Raw genomic sequence first — 14,277 nt, 5'->3', positions numbered from 1 at the left:
ATGTCGGCAGCATTGGGTCCTCCTGAAAGCGGTGAGGGGAGGGTGTGGTCCAGGCCCTTCTCTGGGCTGCAGGTGGCTTCCTGAGTTCCTTGGCTTGTAGCTGCCTCACTCCGATCTCTGCCTCCATGGGCACATGGCCTTCTTCCTTTGTGTGGGTCTCCATGCCCCCTTCTATAAGGACACCAGGGCCCAGCTTTGAGGCCCACCACAGTCTAATAGGACCTCACCTCCCCTTGATTATATCTGCAAAGACAGTTGGCAAACAGTGCCACATTCACAGGGCCTGGAGTTAGGACTGCACAATATTTTGGGGGGCCTCAATTGAACCCACAACTCCTTCCCTGTCCAGGGTGACTACTTCATCCCAGTTTGCCCAGGACTGTCCCTGTAAGCCCCACATCCCAGAAAACCACTTGGTCCGGAGCAGCTGAGGAGAGTTGGTCACCCTATCCCCAATTCAGTCCCTCCCTGGCTCATCTCCCAGATAAGCTGCATGTCCTGACACCCCGGTCTCGCGCTCTGTGTCTGGGGACTCCCAGGACCTGTAACACCAGAACCGTCTCCAGTACAGGATAGTTTGGTGACTGGTAGCAGCTGCGGCTGTTCGTTGTCCTTAGTCCCCTTATGTGCCCGGCACTACATTAGACGTAAACGAGACCGAGGAGAAAATGCATAGACTTTAGGTCCGACAGCCTGACCTTGAATCCTGACCATGCCACTCGGCAGTGAGGTGAAGCGCATGCTGGTCAAATTTGTCCAACTGTGATTGCTCCCTGAGCTGTAATTTTCATGTCTATATAACAAGAGAATGGCCCCAATTTTGCAGTGGGGCTCCCGAAAGAATTAGAGATGGAAGTCAAGTCTTGAGCAGGGTCTGCCCATGGACACTCAGGATCGGCCGCTCTCATGGTCATTACCAGGACTGTCTGCCATGTGGTCCTAGGGACACTTGGGAAGAGGAGACAGGACAGAAAGATCAATTCATGGTGAGTGCTAGAAGCTTACACCGCCCCTAACTCACTGAGCCATCCAGGACAAGTTGCCTCTCAAAGCTTGCCTTCTCCCCGCTCCTTCCCCTTCTCTCCCACAGCCTGCCCCTTCCTGCAGAAGGTTCTAGATATGCATGGATGGGGTGGGTTGCCTTGACCCCGGGGGGATTAATATCACTGTTTCTCTGCCCTTAGCCTCAGGCTGCCTTTTCCTTGGGCCTTTGCTATGGCCGGCATCAATGTGTCCCTCGGGTCGTTGGTTGTACCAGCCTGCAGACGACTCAGCCTCTGCCATTAGCAACAGTGTTTTCTGGTTCAGAGAAAATTGCATGCAAATGTATGCCTGCTTGATTCCACTGGAGTTATAACATTTCGTTTGAGTTCGGTAAAATCTGGAAGTGAGAAAATGATTCTTTTCATCTTGAAAATTACTGGGTCACATCCCAAATGCCTATGCAACGTGAGGAGGAAGCCGGCGCAGACCCAGGATCATGGGACCTAAAAGCACATAAAACTGCTCCCTCGCCTCTCTGGAGGGTCCAGCTGACATCCTTGGGTCTAGAGGGAGGAAGGGAGCATCTTTCACTAGCTCTGTCTCTGTGGGCACCAGCGTGGAGACACAATCCTGCCCTAACGTTTCAGAGAGAACAGACGTGCCCCACAGGGGAACAGGTGTGGTTTGTGTTTCTCGGTAGGAGGTAACATGGGGTGCAACTGGGCTGAGCAGTGCAGGGAGCTTTCAGGCTGAGGTTGAGGGAGTCAGTGGGGGTGGGGGCAGCAGGGAGCTGAGGCGGCCCAGAGCAGACAGCTGAGGGAAGTAGGGGATCGCAGGTGGTTGTGAGGGAGGCCCACCCCGGCACCAAAGGACTCTGGGAAGGCACTGCATGGTTTTAAGACATGACCCGTTTTGTGACTCTAAAAGAACTCTCAGGCTGCCTGGTGGCCCCTAGATTCAGGACAGGGGCAGAGAAAATAGAGGCTAAGGTGACAGACACCAGAACGGTGGTTGATGGTGTGTGTGTTGGGGGCGGCAGGGGGCAGCTAGGAGAGAGGAGGCACTGACTAGAAATGGCACAAGGAACTTTCTGGAGTGGTGGAAATGTCCTACGTCCTGGCAGAGGTGTTAGTTACACAGGGGAGTACTTTAATCCAGACTCATTGAGAGCTACACTTAAGATCTGTGCAAGTCACTGTATATAAATCCTATCTGGATAAAAATGTGTATATTTTTTTAAAAAGGGAAAAGGATGTTTCAGGATAAAGGCATCAGGACGTAGGAGCAAAGACAAGCAGAGAGGGAGGAAGTAGCCAGAGGTGATTCAGGGAAGCAGCAGAACGGGTGGAGAAGAGCAGGTCTGCGGGGACGGGGGCTGCGAGCGGGAGGCATCCGCAGGGCCGTGCAGTGTGGCTTCCAGCCGGGCACGCTGGGCCCAGATGCCATCGGGCAGCCACGAGGCTGTGTCTGCCTCACAGGTTCCCAGGCAACTCTGACAAGATCCTACGTGTACTGTGACTCAGGAGCCACCACACACGGCAGAGACAGGACACATCACTCAGTCCCCTGCTCCCTCCCGGCTTCCCCTGGAGGCATCCTGGCGCTTCAGGTCGGCTCTGCTCCGCAGTGGAACAGCCTTGCTGTTCTTGTCCCCCAGAGGGACAAGTTTAAGGCACTCGACGTGCCATCAGTTAAGTGGCGGTCCTTGCACGGACTCAGCCGGAGCTTGGTGTGAAGCCCCAGGGAGCCAGCATCCCATGGGGGGGCGGGGGGACCAAGCAGAAGGATTCTATTTTTGCCACATCATGAACATCTAATTTGAACCCCCTTTTGTCCCTTCGATCTTCTCCACGAAAGTGCTCTCATTTCATTCATTTGTCCACTCATTCAGCATATTCTTATTAAGACAGAGCTTTCAGTGATCCAGGCACTGTCTTGGGCTGGGGGTACAATGCAGAGCAGGTGACACGGATCCCACCATCACGGAACTTACAGCCCGGGGACTGTGGACACTAGGTGGCCCATGGATGAGTTTCAACAAGACCGTGACATGCCCCCGCTCCAGAAATGGCGTTGAAAATGTCAAGTATTTGAGATTTTTTTTTTCCTTTTTATGGAGAAGGGGCTCCGTAGCTTTTTATCAGGTTCTCAGGCATGTGGGATGTCCCCCCCTCACCTGTATGGCCTTCCTCCATCTCCTCGAGTCCCAAACAGCTGCAACCTCCACACTCTCATCCTTCGAGACTCAGCTCAGGTGTCTGTTGAAATGTGGCTGAACACACCAGCCTGCCTGCCCCCTCTACCCAGAATCCTAGATATACTCAAAACAAAAGGTACAACCTGCTAGAAGGTGAGACGGGGTCCCAAGGGTGTAGCCGTAATTAGAAGGACATCTCTTAGAGAGCAGATGGGACGAACTGAAGGAGAGAGGACAGGGCCACTGAGAAAGTGGAAGGGGTCCCAGGACATGGTGGACAGGGTACTGGCGAGGGGTCTTCACCAGGGAATGGCCAGAGAAATGACAGAAGGAAAAGTCCCAGACCTGCAGAAAGACCAGTCCTCAGCATGAACATCCCGCCTCGTGCTAAGCAAAGTGGGTGCGAAGGATCCCTTTCTAAACACAGTGATGTGCAATTTAAGAACACTGAGTTAAAAAAGAAAATCCTAAAATTCCATAGGGAGAACTCAGATAACCTGAAAAGAAATGATAATCAGGTGACATCACCCTGCTCCTGAGCAAGACTCTACCTGTAGGGTAAGGGACACTGTCTTCCAAGTCTGGAGAGAAAACTATTTTGAAACTAGAAGTCTGTACCTTCACGTATGAGAGAGAGGAAAAGGCATTTTCAGACATGCGAGGCTCAGAAAGCTTGCCACGTGTCTCGGCCACCTGTGGCCTAGGAAACTGAGGTACTCGTGTGCCAGGGCTCCAAAGTCTGGCCACCAGGAGCCAGTTTGCAAAGTGATGAAGAACACGGAGTTTGAACTTGCAGCCTATTGGCTGCCGTGCTAACCAATGGGAGGCCTCGGGCAGGCTACTTAATTCCCTGAGCACAGAGGACTTAGCTCAGTGCCTGGCCCAGAATCCTCACCAAACGTGGCACGGTACTGATACCAGCATTAATATCAGTAACGCTCCTAGCTGCGGGCAGAAGCCGGCTCATGCCCACCGCAGGAACGAATGGTCCTGTTTACACGTCTGTTGCAAAGAGTAATCATTTAAAATATCCTTTCTTCTTGACTAGCCACGCCCAGCAACAATTAAAGTATTTGAATTTGCACAAGTTTCTATTCCGAGTCCTTTATTTCAAAGCAGAGACCTAGCTGTTGTAATTATTCCTAGTCATAAATGATAGGAAGTCAGGGCTAGGGGTAGTCTAGTCGGCCAGGCTGCAGTCCCAAAATACCACAGACGGGGGGCTTAGACAAGAGAAATTAATTCCTCGCAGTTCTGGAGCCTGAAAGTGCCAGGTCAAGATGCCAACAGAGTTGGTTTTGTTACTGACCTTGGCGTTCTTTGACTCGTGCGTAGAGACAGACACGAGGCCAAGGATGGTGCAGGAAGTGTTTACTACTAGCTCACTCCCAGGCCTGAGGAAGACAGCCTTAGGAAAAGGGATACAGAGTTGCTCCCCGAACTGTGGCCAGGGGAAGAATTTGAAGGGGCTGAGGTGGGAAAGGAGGGCCGTCCAAGCACTTAGGAAACATAGGAAGCTGGGTGTGCAGATGCAATGGCCAGAAGTTGCTTCTTCATATGTCATATGCTTTAGTTGCATGTTAAATCTCCACCTCGGGCATGATTTTTAGCATTACAATGAGGGGAAAGTCTGTGGGAGGCAGGGAGGTCCACTGTGGCTCCAGCTGGTCTGGTCTGGTCCTAGCAGGAGCAAGTCAGTGGTAAGTCGGGCCCTGGAGCTTGTTTCAAGCTTCTGCCTTCTAGCTTCCTGATGGCACTCAGTACCTGCCAGGTGGGCTAGAGAAATGGGTTATCTGAGGGGCCGAGGTCTTCTGCAAGTTCCTGTTCTGCAGAAGAAGTGCCTCAGAAAAGAGAACTGCAAACAAGCAGATAGAAATTCAAAGAGCTTTCATTTTGAAATAGACTGAAATTGTAAGGAGATTAGGGCCCAAGGGCAACTTCAGCCCAAGATCTGCTTTTCTAGGTAGACGCTTAAGAATCTCTATCTGGCTCAGTTTCTGGTGAGGGCTCTCTTCCTGGCTGGCAGATGGCCCCCTTCTCACCGTGGCTTCCCGTGGCTTCTCGGTGTACACAGGGAAGGAAAGAGCGATCTCTCTCTCCATCTTCTTATAAGGCCACCCATCTTATGGGATTTGAACCCCACCCTTATGACCTCATTTCACCTTAATTACCTCCCAAAAGCCGTATCTCCAAATACAGTCACATTGGGGGTTAGAGATTCAACATATGAATTTGGGGGGCACATAAGTCAGTCCATAGCAACAAGGAAACTTAAAGACAGATTGATTTGTTGGATTCAAATCTGACTGACAGAGCAATTGATTTGTTCACTCCATAAATATCCACTGAGCACCTGCTATTGTCCACGCACTGACCTGGGCACTGGGCCACAAAGATGAGCAAAACCAGACATAACCCTGCTGCCTCATGACAGTCATTCATCAAGTAGCCACATACCTAACTATGCAGTTACCATCGACATGCAGGGAAGGAGGATGGAACCAGGAGAGATGATGATTCAGGGGCCTGGCCTGGGGCAGGACCAGCCCCTGGAGGAGACAGATAGGAGCTGAGGAGGTGGAAAATCACAGGAAGAGGGACCAGCAAGTCAGCAGAAGCATGGTGGGAGGTGGGAGTGACAAGGCCCATGCGGAGGAAGCACAGAGAAGAGACCTCCCTGACTCCCCAGGGCTAGCTAAGGAAGTGGGTTTTCATCCCAAGAGCCACGGGAAGCAATTGAAAAGTTTTAAGCAGGGGGCTGTATGTTTTTGCAAGTCTCCCCGGGCTGCCTTGCAGAGAACAGACAGGGAAGAGGCCACGTGGATGGGGGACACGGGTGAAGAAGGTGAGAGGCAATGATTGCTTGGGCGAGGCAGGGTTCCACAAACTCCCGCCCACCACCTGACCTATTTTTCTGTAAATAAAATTCTACTGGAGTACAGCCACGCACATCCATTTATGGATCATCATCTGTGGTTGCTTCCTCACAAGGGCAGAGTCCTGTGGTCCCGTATGGCCCTAGCCGACCCCTGGGCTGGACTTCCGGAGTGGGCAGGCCAGGGCAGGCGACACGGGAGAGCTGTCTGAGGAAGGAAGCCCACTGGGACTTAGTGCGTGGGTCCCGCATGACAGCTGAGGGGACAGGAGGCGTCACAGATGACTTCAGCCCGCAGGGTCCAGCCTCAGACACCCTCATTTAGGGTGTGTAACTATGAACTTAAAATAACGTTCAGCAAGTATGACATTTTGCTTTCATGATGACTATTTTTTTATAGGCCTAGTTTTCAGAAAAGAAAACGAAAGGCTGCCATTTCCTCGAGGGGCCACGGGTTGGAAGCTGACGTATTCATGGCTCATGTGAGAACATCTCCTGAAGATGCTTCATCCAACACTGTTCGCTTTTAGAGTCCACGTCACATGCGTGGTGTGCCATCCAGGAATACTGATACGGCAATGGGGAGCTTTAAAAACCTGTACAGAGATGGTTTCGCAGCTAGTTTGGGGATTGTCTACCTGACGCTCTTTGTCTGTCCTTCCCACAGAAAAGTCTGGACACCTACTGTTTCCTGGTCTTTGCCGCCATCTGCCTCACAGGCGCCGTCTATTTCTATTTTGTCCTGCCTGAGACGAAAAACAGAACCCAGGAGGAAATCAGCCAGGCATTCGCCAAAAGGAACAAGGCATGCCCGCCGGAGAACACTGACTCAGCTGCACCTGACAGCAAGGTGACCAGAAGGCCCAAGCCAGACCCCGCCTCCACTCTGGACAATTATGTCAAAAACGGGGTTGTCTAAATGGATGATCTCACCATTTCAGGAAACCAAAGATTTCCCTACATGGTTAATAGTATTAAGTATTTAAAAATAAACCTTTGCTAATCTAACATCACAACCATTTGGGTTTTATTCATAGCTGAGTCTCCAAACTCTTCTGGAAGGTGGAAGGGATTTCAGCTTATGTTTCTGTAGATCCACCCTTCTTCTCTTTGGATCAATGGCCTGTCTCCTTCATGACTTAGCCCATGGTTTCAAAATGAAATTGGGGAAATAGCACTTGACAGCTTTCTCAGAGGAAAACAATATAGAAAACAGGGAACACAGGGATGGGAAGCCAGCTACTGAGGTGCTAGTTCCATAAGTATCCTCGAGCTGCCCTCAACCTAGGTCCTGGGGCTTCAAGGGACCCTGGGCTTTGGTCCTAGATGAAGGTTTTCGGAATTTAGTGGAAAGACTCTTTGTACCTCCTAATACATACCATTACCAACCTTTGGCGTGGGCTTGTGGATCTCAGGCTCAAGAAGCTGATACCAACGCACTGTCCTCCAGGTTCTGCCCCTCCCAGGCTGTGTCCCATCCCTGAAACTGTCTCCAACTCAGAGGATCAGATGTGTCTTAGAAGGCATAAAGAGGATCAAGATGTGGAAGAAGTAACTTTCCAGTGGCTGGGGCAGGGACTGCAAAGTGAGTTCTGTTCAACTGAAAAAAAAAAAAAAACAGTATTAAGAATGACTCAGAAGCTAAGCCTAGTCTTGGTGGAAAGACAGGGCAGAAGACCCACGTCATAGTTCAACCAGTGAAGCTGAGGGCAGATTCTCCCTTCCTCTGCCTTTTTGTTTTCTATTCAAGCCCTTGACAGATGGGCTGAGGCCCACCCACATCGGGGAGAGCGATCTGCTTTACTCAGTCCACCAACTCAAACGCTCATCTTGTCTGGAAGGCCCCTCGCAGACATGCCCAAAATAACATTTAACCAAATATCTGAGCACCTCATGACCCTGTCAACTTGACACATAAAATTAACCATCACAGAAGGTGAGTTCACCATTTCTCAGAGTGCTCAAGCAAACGTGGGGTGATTGTTTGTCTTGACTGTTGTTAAGGAAGTCTAAGTGTCGCTTGCGCAAGAAGTTGTTAGGAGTAGATATGCTTGAGGACTCTTCCAACCCTTCTGTGCTAGGGCTGTTTGGGTTGGGACGACTTCCAGCCTGTCGTGATAACGCACACCTGTGTGGTTTGGGCCATTCCCTGTACTTGCCTCCAGGATGAAACAAACTGAAAATGCCCCTAGATAAATGAAAGTGCGCATGGGTTAGCACATGTGTGTTTGACTTTATGTCACAGTAGGAATGGGCCGGAGAGGAATGCCTCTGGACAGAGCAACACCCCTGGAACGCTTTCAGCCCCAATCCCTCAGGCTTTTCTGACCATTCTCGACAAGGACAGCCTTAGCCAAAATCTGAATTCTGAGTTTCCTTTCCCGCCGAATACTTTTTCATCTCTGGGCTTCTCCTTTGGTTGATTGCCAACTCAATGCCCCATACTCCCCAGTTTTGGTTTGGTGGAAAGATTTGGACAGTGTTTGTCAATATGGCGAGAAAGTGATAGGTGGGTACAAAAAGGTGCCTGAGACCAAAAAAGCCAAATAAAGTGCAAAAAGAAATCTTAGCTGTGGAGTGTTGTCTTTCATGCATAGACTTGAGTATTTAGCTTCTAAATAGTAGGTGCCTAGCATGGGGTAGGCCCTGGGTAGGTAGGCCCTGAGGACCCATCAGTGAGCAGGAAGATACAGTGCCCTTCCCCGCATTCGCTCATGCCTGCCACAGAAGATTGAAAATCAAAGAAGCAGGAACCGTGAAGTGTCCCGTTGGGACCCGGAGGAGGGGGGACACAGCGTGGTAGGAACAGGTCACAGGACCACGTCATCGGGGGTCGGTGAGAGGTGAGAATCAGGAAGGGGGCCTTCCCAAATGATGAACTGGGAAAGCAACATAGCCAACAGGCGGTCGGCTGGGAGTTAGTCCTAGCGTTTCCACGTTTGAAAAGTCAACATTAAGTAAATGCTTGAAAAAGAAAACAATAAGACGCCCATAATCTCACATGCTTCCATTTCCCTAACACCATCACTCTCATTCTTACACATCTCCGCCCACTTCTGGCCAATGATTCACACTGTTATAGTCACAGAATACATAACGATTTACAACTCTCTTGTCTCTTATCTCCTATTTTTCCCCCACTTTCTATTAAATCAAACAGCATCTCCGTTCCAGAGCCTTTCTATCATACTCCAGCATCCACTGCAGTGAACTCTTCACGTACAGAGTTGCTTTTCCGATGCTGAGAGTGGGGAGTGGGGAGCCAGAGAGACAGACATTCCCGTGAGCCTTGCCACACAGGTTCTTGGGCTTTCTGACAGGAACTAACCGTTTACAGCCCCCCGGATCCGCTCGTGGACCCTAAAGGAATCGCGGCTCAGACGAATAGACCTCCGGTCCCAACTCCTGCCCAAGGATTAGCGATTAGGTCCTAGTCTTACTGTTTTACTTTATCCTTTCATCTCAAAGCCATGAAGGCTGACATCTCCTCTTTTTGGGTTCACTGAAAGAAAAGTAACTCTTCCGGCCTCTGGGTCTGGCTAAGATGAAATAAGCACACTCCGCTCTGTTTGTCTCACTGATGATAACCGAAACCCCTGCATAGAATACATCACACAGATACATGAAAAATAAAGGCTAGCAGGCAGATGGGGGAGGCCCATCAAAACTCACAGGACAGGGGCACCTGGGTGGCTCAGTCGGTTGGGCGTCTGCCTTCGGCTCAGGTCATGGTCCCAGGGTTCTGGGATCGAGCCCCACGTCGGGCTCCCTGCTCAGCGGGGAGTCTGCTTCTCCCTGTCACTCTCCTTCTGTGCTTTCCCTCTCTCTCTCTCTGTCAAATAAATAAATAAAATCTTTAAAAAGAAAAGAAAAGAGGGCGCCTGGGTGGCTCAGTTGGTTAAGCGACTGCCTTCGGCTCAGGTCATGATCCTGGAGTCCCTGGATCGAGTCCCACATCGGGCTCCCTGCTTGGCAGGGAGTCTGCTTCTCCCTCTGACCCTCCCCCCTCTCATGTGCTCTCTCTCATTCTCTCTCTCTCAAATAAATAAATAAAATCTTTAAAAAAAAAAAAAAAGAAAGAAAAGAAAAGAGAAAGCTCAAGAGAAACCCTCCCTGTCTGGCCAGAGGGACAGAGGGGGTGACCCTCTGGGTAAAGAATGTAGGGGGAGCGGGGGAGAGTCATTGAAGAGTAAAAAGTCCCTCCCTTTTATGGCACTGAGGCCAGTTCCAGTCATGAAGCTGAACTCCTGGGGCGGTAGCCATATTCTTGCACATATTCACCTGCTCTGGGCCTTATCAGCTGGTGCTTATCTTTAAAAGATGAAGAACTACGCCCAGGAGGGCAGGAGCCATGACTGTTTGACTCCAACTAACATAGTACCCAACACATAGTAGGTGCACAATAAATACTGGTTGAATGAGTGGGTAGTGTGGTAGGCAGAAAAATGGTCCCCCAAGATGTCCAAGGCCTAATCCCCAGAACCGTGAATGTCACCTTACAGGGCAACAGAGACATTGCAGTGTGATTGAGTTAAGGATCTTGAGATGGGGAGATTAACATGGATGATCCAGCGAACCCAGTGCAATCCCAGCAGTCCTCATAAGCGGGAGGCAGGAGGGTCAGCGACAGAGAAGGACTTGTTGGGGAGGGAGGAAGGGAGGGAGAGAGAAGAGGGGTGGGGGGGAGAGACTGGAAGATACTATACTGCTAGCGTTGAAGATGGAGGAAAAGGAGTCACAAGCTAAGGAGTTCAGGCAGCGTCCTGGTAAAAGGAAGGGAAACGGACTCTCCCCTAGAGACTCCAAAAGGGACGTAGCCCTGCCCACATCCTGAATGCATCATTTCTGACCGTTGGAACTAGAAGACAATAAATTTGTGTGGCTTTACGGCACCAAAGTTGTGGTGATTTTTCCGGCAGCGGTAGGTGACCGATACAGGTCGCTGAGGGCAGTGGTCCCCATGGGGAGGGTGAATAAGCAGGGCACAGGATGGTTCACCGGCACGTGAGAAGAAGGTAGTAGAAAGTCTTCTTATATTCATTTTTCACTTTGAAGTAAATATCACTGGACTCACTTTGTATGATTTGAACACTGTCCCGACCCAGGCGAGCCATTACTTGGACTTCACATCTGTTTTCTCCTCACCGACATCTTGAAGACCTTCTCTCTGCCTCCTTCCCTCAGGACCTTGAGAGGACTGACTTCTCATCTCACACGTGTAGCACCTCGTGGTCTCTTCCTGGTATGAACCGGGCACCCAAGAAATTGCCTTTATTGGAGGGAGGAGCAGATGAAAGATGTGCAAGGGCCACCATCTTGGACCCCGCCATTGACACCACATCCCGAGGGTGCGGGGTGGTGAGCAGTAAGGACCCTGGGGCCACGCCCCGTGGACAGAACTGCCCATCGATGACCTCTACTTCGGACTCAAAACTTCCATGTCATTCAAGTCTCTCTCATTTTGAGTTGCTCTTACTCGTGATGAAGCCTAAACTTAGCTCATACAGGTCGTAACAGGAAAGAGTGCAAGGCAAACGAGCATATATGAAGCACATCCCATCTTTAGACACTCAGCGAGTTGTCCCTCTGGGGCACAGGGGCCCCGGGGTTAGGGGAGCGTGGATTCACATTCACCGATTATCTGGCGACAGCAGCTTTGCTGCGGTCTTGAAGCTAGCTGGCTGTGGGGCTGACCTGGGTTTTCTGCCTAAAAATATTGCTTTCTCTTCCTCTGAAGTTTGCAACCTGCTTTCACCATTACTGCCTCTGATGCTGGAGGTAACCTATGAAGTAAATATCAGATTCATTTCATCTGATTCAAGCCCTGCTCTTCCAGCTCCAAGTCCGGCCAAGTCGAGGGCTCCAATAGCTGCCCTACGGACTTCAGAAATTTGGCCCCAGCCCCTCGTCTCCAGAACAAGGACTCTGGCATGTACCATCCCTTCCACTGTGACAAGCGGACACCTGCTGACCGGTGGTGGGCTGAAGCATCCAAAGCCCCGGTGAATCACACCTCCCAGTTGCTCGTCCTTGTGGGATCCCCAACCGCACCAAGTCTGGACGTGGCCACGCAACTCTCTTTGGCCACTGAGACATCAGAAAATGTGACATGAACATGTGATGAGGAAGCCCAATGTAGCCTCTTTGAGGATGAAAGGCCAGTGAAGGGGACGGGCCCACTCTCTCCACTGTCCCAGCTGAGCCTCGATCCAGTGACCATGCAGCTGAATGCAACTATGTGAGTAGGGCCAGGAGACAGTAGCAGAAGAATCACTCAGCCATTCACAGAATCACAAGGAGTAATAGGTTGTTGTTGCCTTAAACTGCCAAGTTTTGGCATGGTTTGTAAAACTACATATATATAGGTAGCTGATATGGACCATTATCCTCCGTTCTGTTTTGTCATTATTCACTGAGTTACGTGGCACTGCTTAGAGCCCATATCCGCAAACAAGAACAGAACTAACATGCTCTGGGGTAAAGTCTAGTTCATTCATCCCACAGACACTTGTTGAGCACCTAGTGTATACCTATCCTAGGTACTGGGGATGCAAGCACGGATGAAACCAATCTCTTCCTTCAAAAGGCTGAGAATACGTGAGGGAAACAAACCACTGATCGTCAGCACGAGTCTGGTGGTCCCTCTACGTAGAATGTCCTTCTCCTTCTCACTTGGATGATTTCTATTCACCCTGAAAGATGACGCTGAGGCTCCCCACTGTAGGAGTGCCATCAACACTGGCTCCATCCTTGGCCCACCATCTTGCTCATATCCACGCAACGACCTTCCTCGGGGATAACGTGTTCCAGGCCCCCGGAGGTTAATGTATGCCCTGACAGGAGTGTGAGGAGGCTTGTTCTGTCCCATCTTCCCTAAGGTGGTGCGCAGGCGGCCAGTGCACAGGGGACCCCACTCTAGGTAACTCCCCTGTGACCTCACCACCATGCCCTCCCTCTAGAAAAGCTGTGGGTTACGGTCTGAACTTTATGGAGAACACCTGTGTGGTGCCTGGGTCATTCATCCACCTGATCTTCCCCACCAGGAAGTCACCCTGAAGAAAACTCTTTAAATGGTATGGAGTGGCTTGCTTCGTTTTTCAGTTTCAGCGTTCAGCGTTCTTTCTCAGTCTGGAGGCTACTTTACTGTCCGTCCTCCAGCTTCTAACACCTGCCCCTAAAACTGTCTCTCTGCTTCCCCAGTCTCGGCTGGATTCTTTTCTTTTGCTTCTCACAGAAGCCTGTGTTCACCTCCATTCAGGGATTTAGCACTGCATCACTATCACGGTGATCTTTGTTCACTTGGATATCTGCCCTCCTAGACTCTACAAGAGACTCAACAAGAAAATGACTGATGCATCTCAGGCCCCCGTGTTCCTGGCAAGCACTCATTACACGCTCACTGAACAAATTAATGCCCGGAAGAGGCCATGAGGAGGATGGGACTGGACCCCTGTGGAGAGACTGGCTGTGGTCCGGGGTGATTGGGCCAGATGCTTCCGAGTGGTAGCGTGGGAGCCTCATCTCAGTTGTGGTATTTGGATTTTGTCAGGCTGACGAGAGGCAGGGAGGAATTTGAGACAAAAGGGCCAATGACATGGGAATGGCAGCCAAACACAGTAGCTATAAACACAAGAGCGGGAGACCACACCGGTCAGTGGTTGGAGTCCAGACTGTCAAAAATCACGATGGCGGCACCTAAATATGCCTGGGACCAAACCCACCCCACACCTTCCGTCTCTGGCCGAGCACAGGTCAATGCAGACACCACCCTATTCTGATACTGCTTCTTACTGGAATAAATGAGGGGACTCTAGGGGGTCAGACCATTATAATCAGGCTTCTTCCCATTTCCCTTCCACCGAACATTCATTCACTGGCTGTGAACCCCAAAGGACGGAGGTCTCATTGAATGACAGGGGCTCGGCGGTTGCTCACAGTTTCAGACATTTGCTGTAACTTACACTAATTTGTGAATATAATTATCCTTATCAGAATCACGTCCCCTGGCAAATCTGTACGTTAAGTCAAGTAAATTTCCTGTCATTAAATCACAGCATTTGGGGACCGCAGTTAGTCTCAGCCAAGAACCAAAGCTGGAAATAATAAAGGCCAAGGCAAAAAGAAGTTGGGTTCTCAGCAGGGCATGTGGGCAGTGAAGACAGAGGCAGAATTTCAGAAGTGTGCTGGGAGCCCAAACCTCCAGCAGCTCCATGACTGTGCC

At 50.6% G+C, this 14,277-nt stretch overlaps 1 protein-coding gene across 1 annotated transcript in view; it reads left to right on the top strand.

Annotated features, from left to right (window-relative positions):
- The window catches only part of SLC2A9 (solute carrier family 2 member 9), a 220,925-nt gene extending 213,950 nt beyond the window's left edge, over positions 1-6,975 (top strand). Inside the window, exon 13 of the mRNA XM_032399871.1 lies at positions 6,724-6,975. Coding sequence (XP_032255762.1) covers positions 6,724-6,975 — 252 coding nt within the window. The remainder of the gene's footprint in view (positions 1-6,723) is intronic.
- The last annotated feature ends 7,302 nt before the right edge of the window (positions 6,976-14,277 follow it).

The sequence above is a fragment of the Phoca vitulina genome, unplaced genomic scaffold (assembly GCF_004348235.1).
Source record: "Phoca vitulina isolate PV1807 unplaced genomic scaffold, GSC_HSeal_1.0 scaffold3, whole genome shotgun sequence".
NCBI lineage: Eukaryota > Metazoa > Chordata > Mammalia > Carnivora > Phocidae > Phoca > Phoca vitulina.
This window is presented reverse-complemented; position numbering and strand designations above follow the sequence as displayed.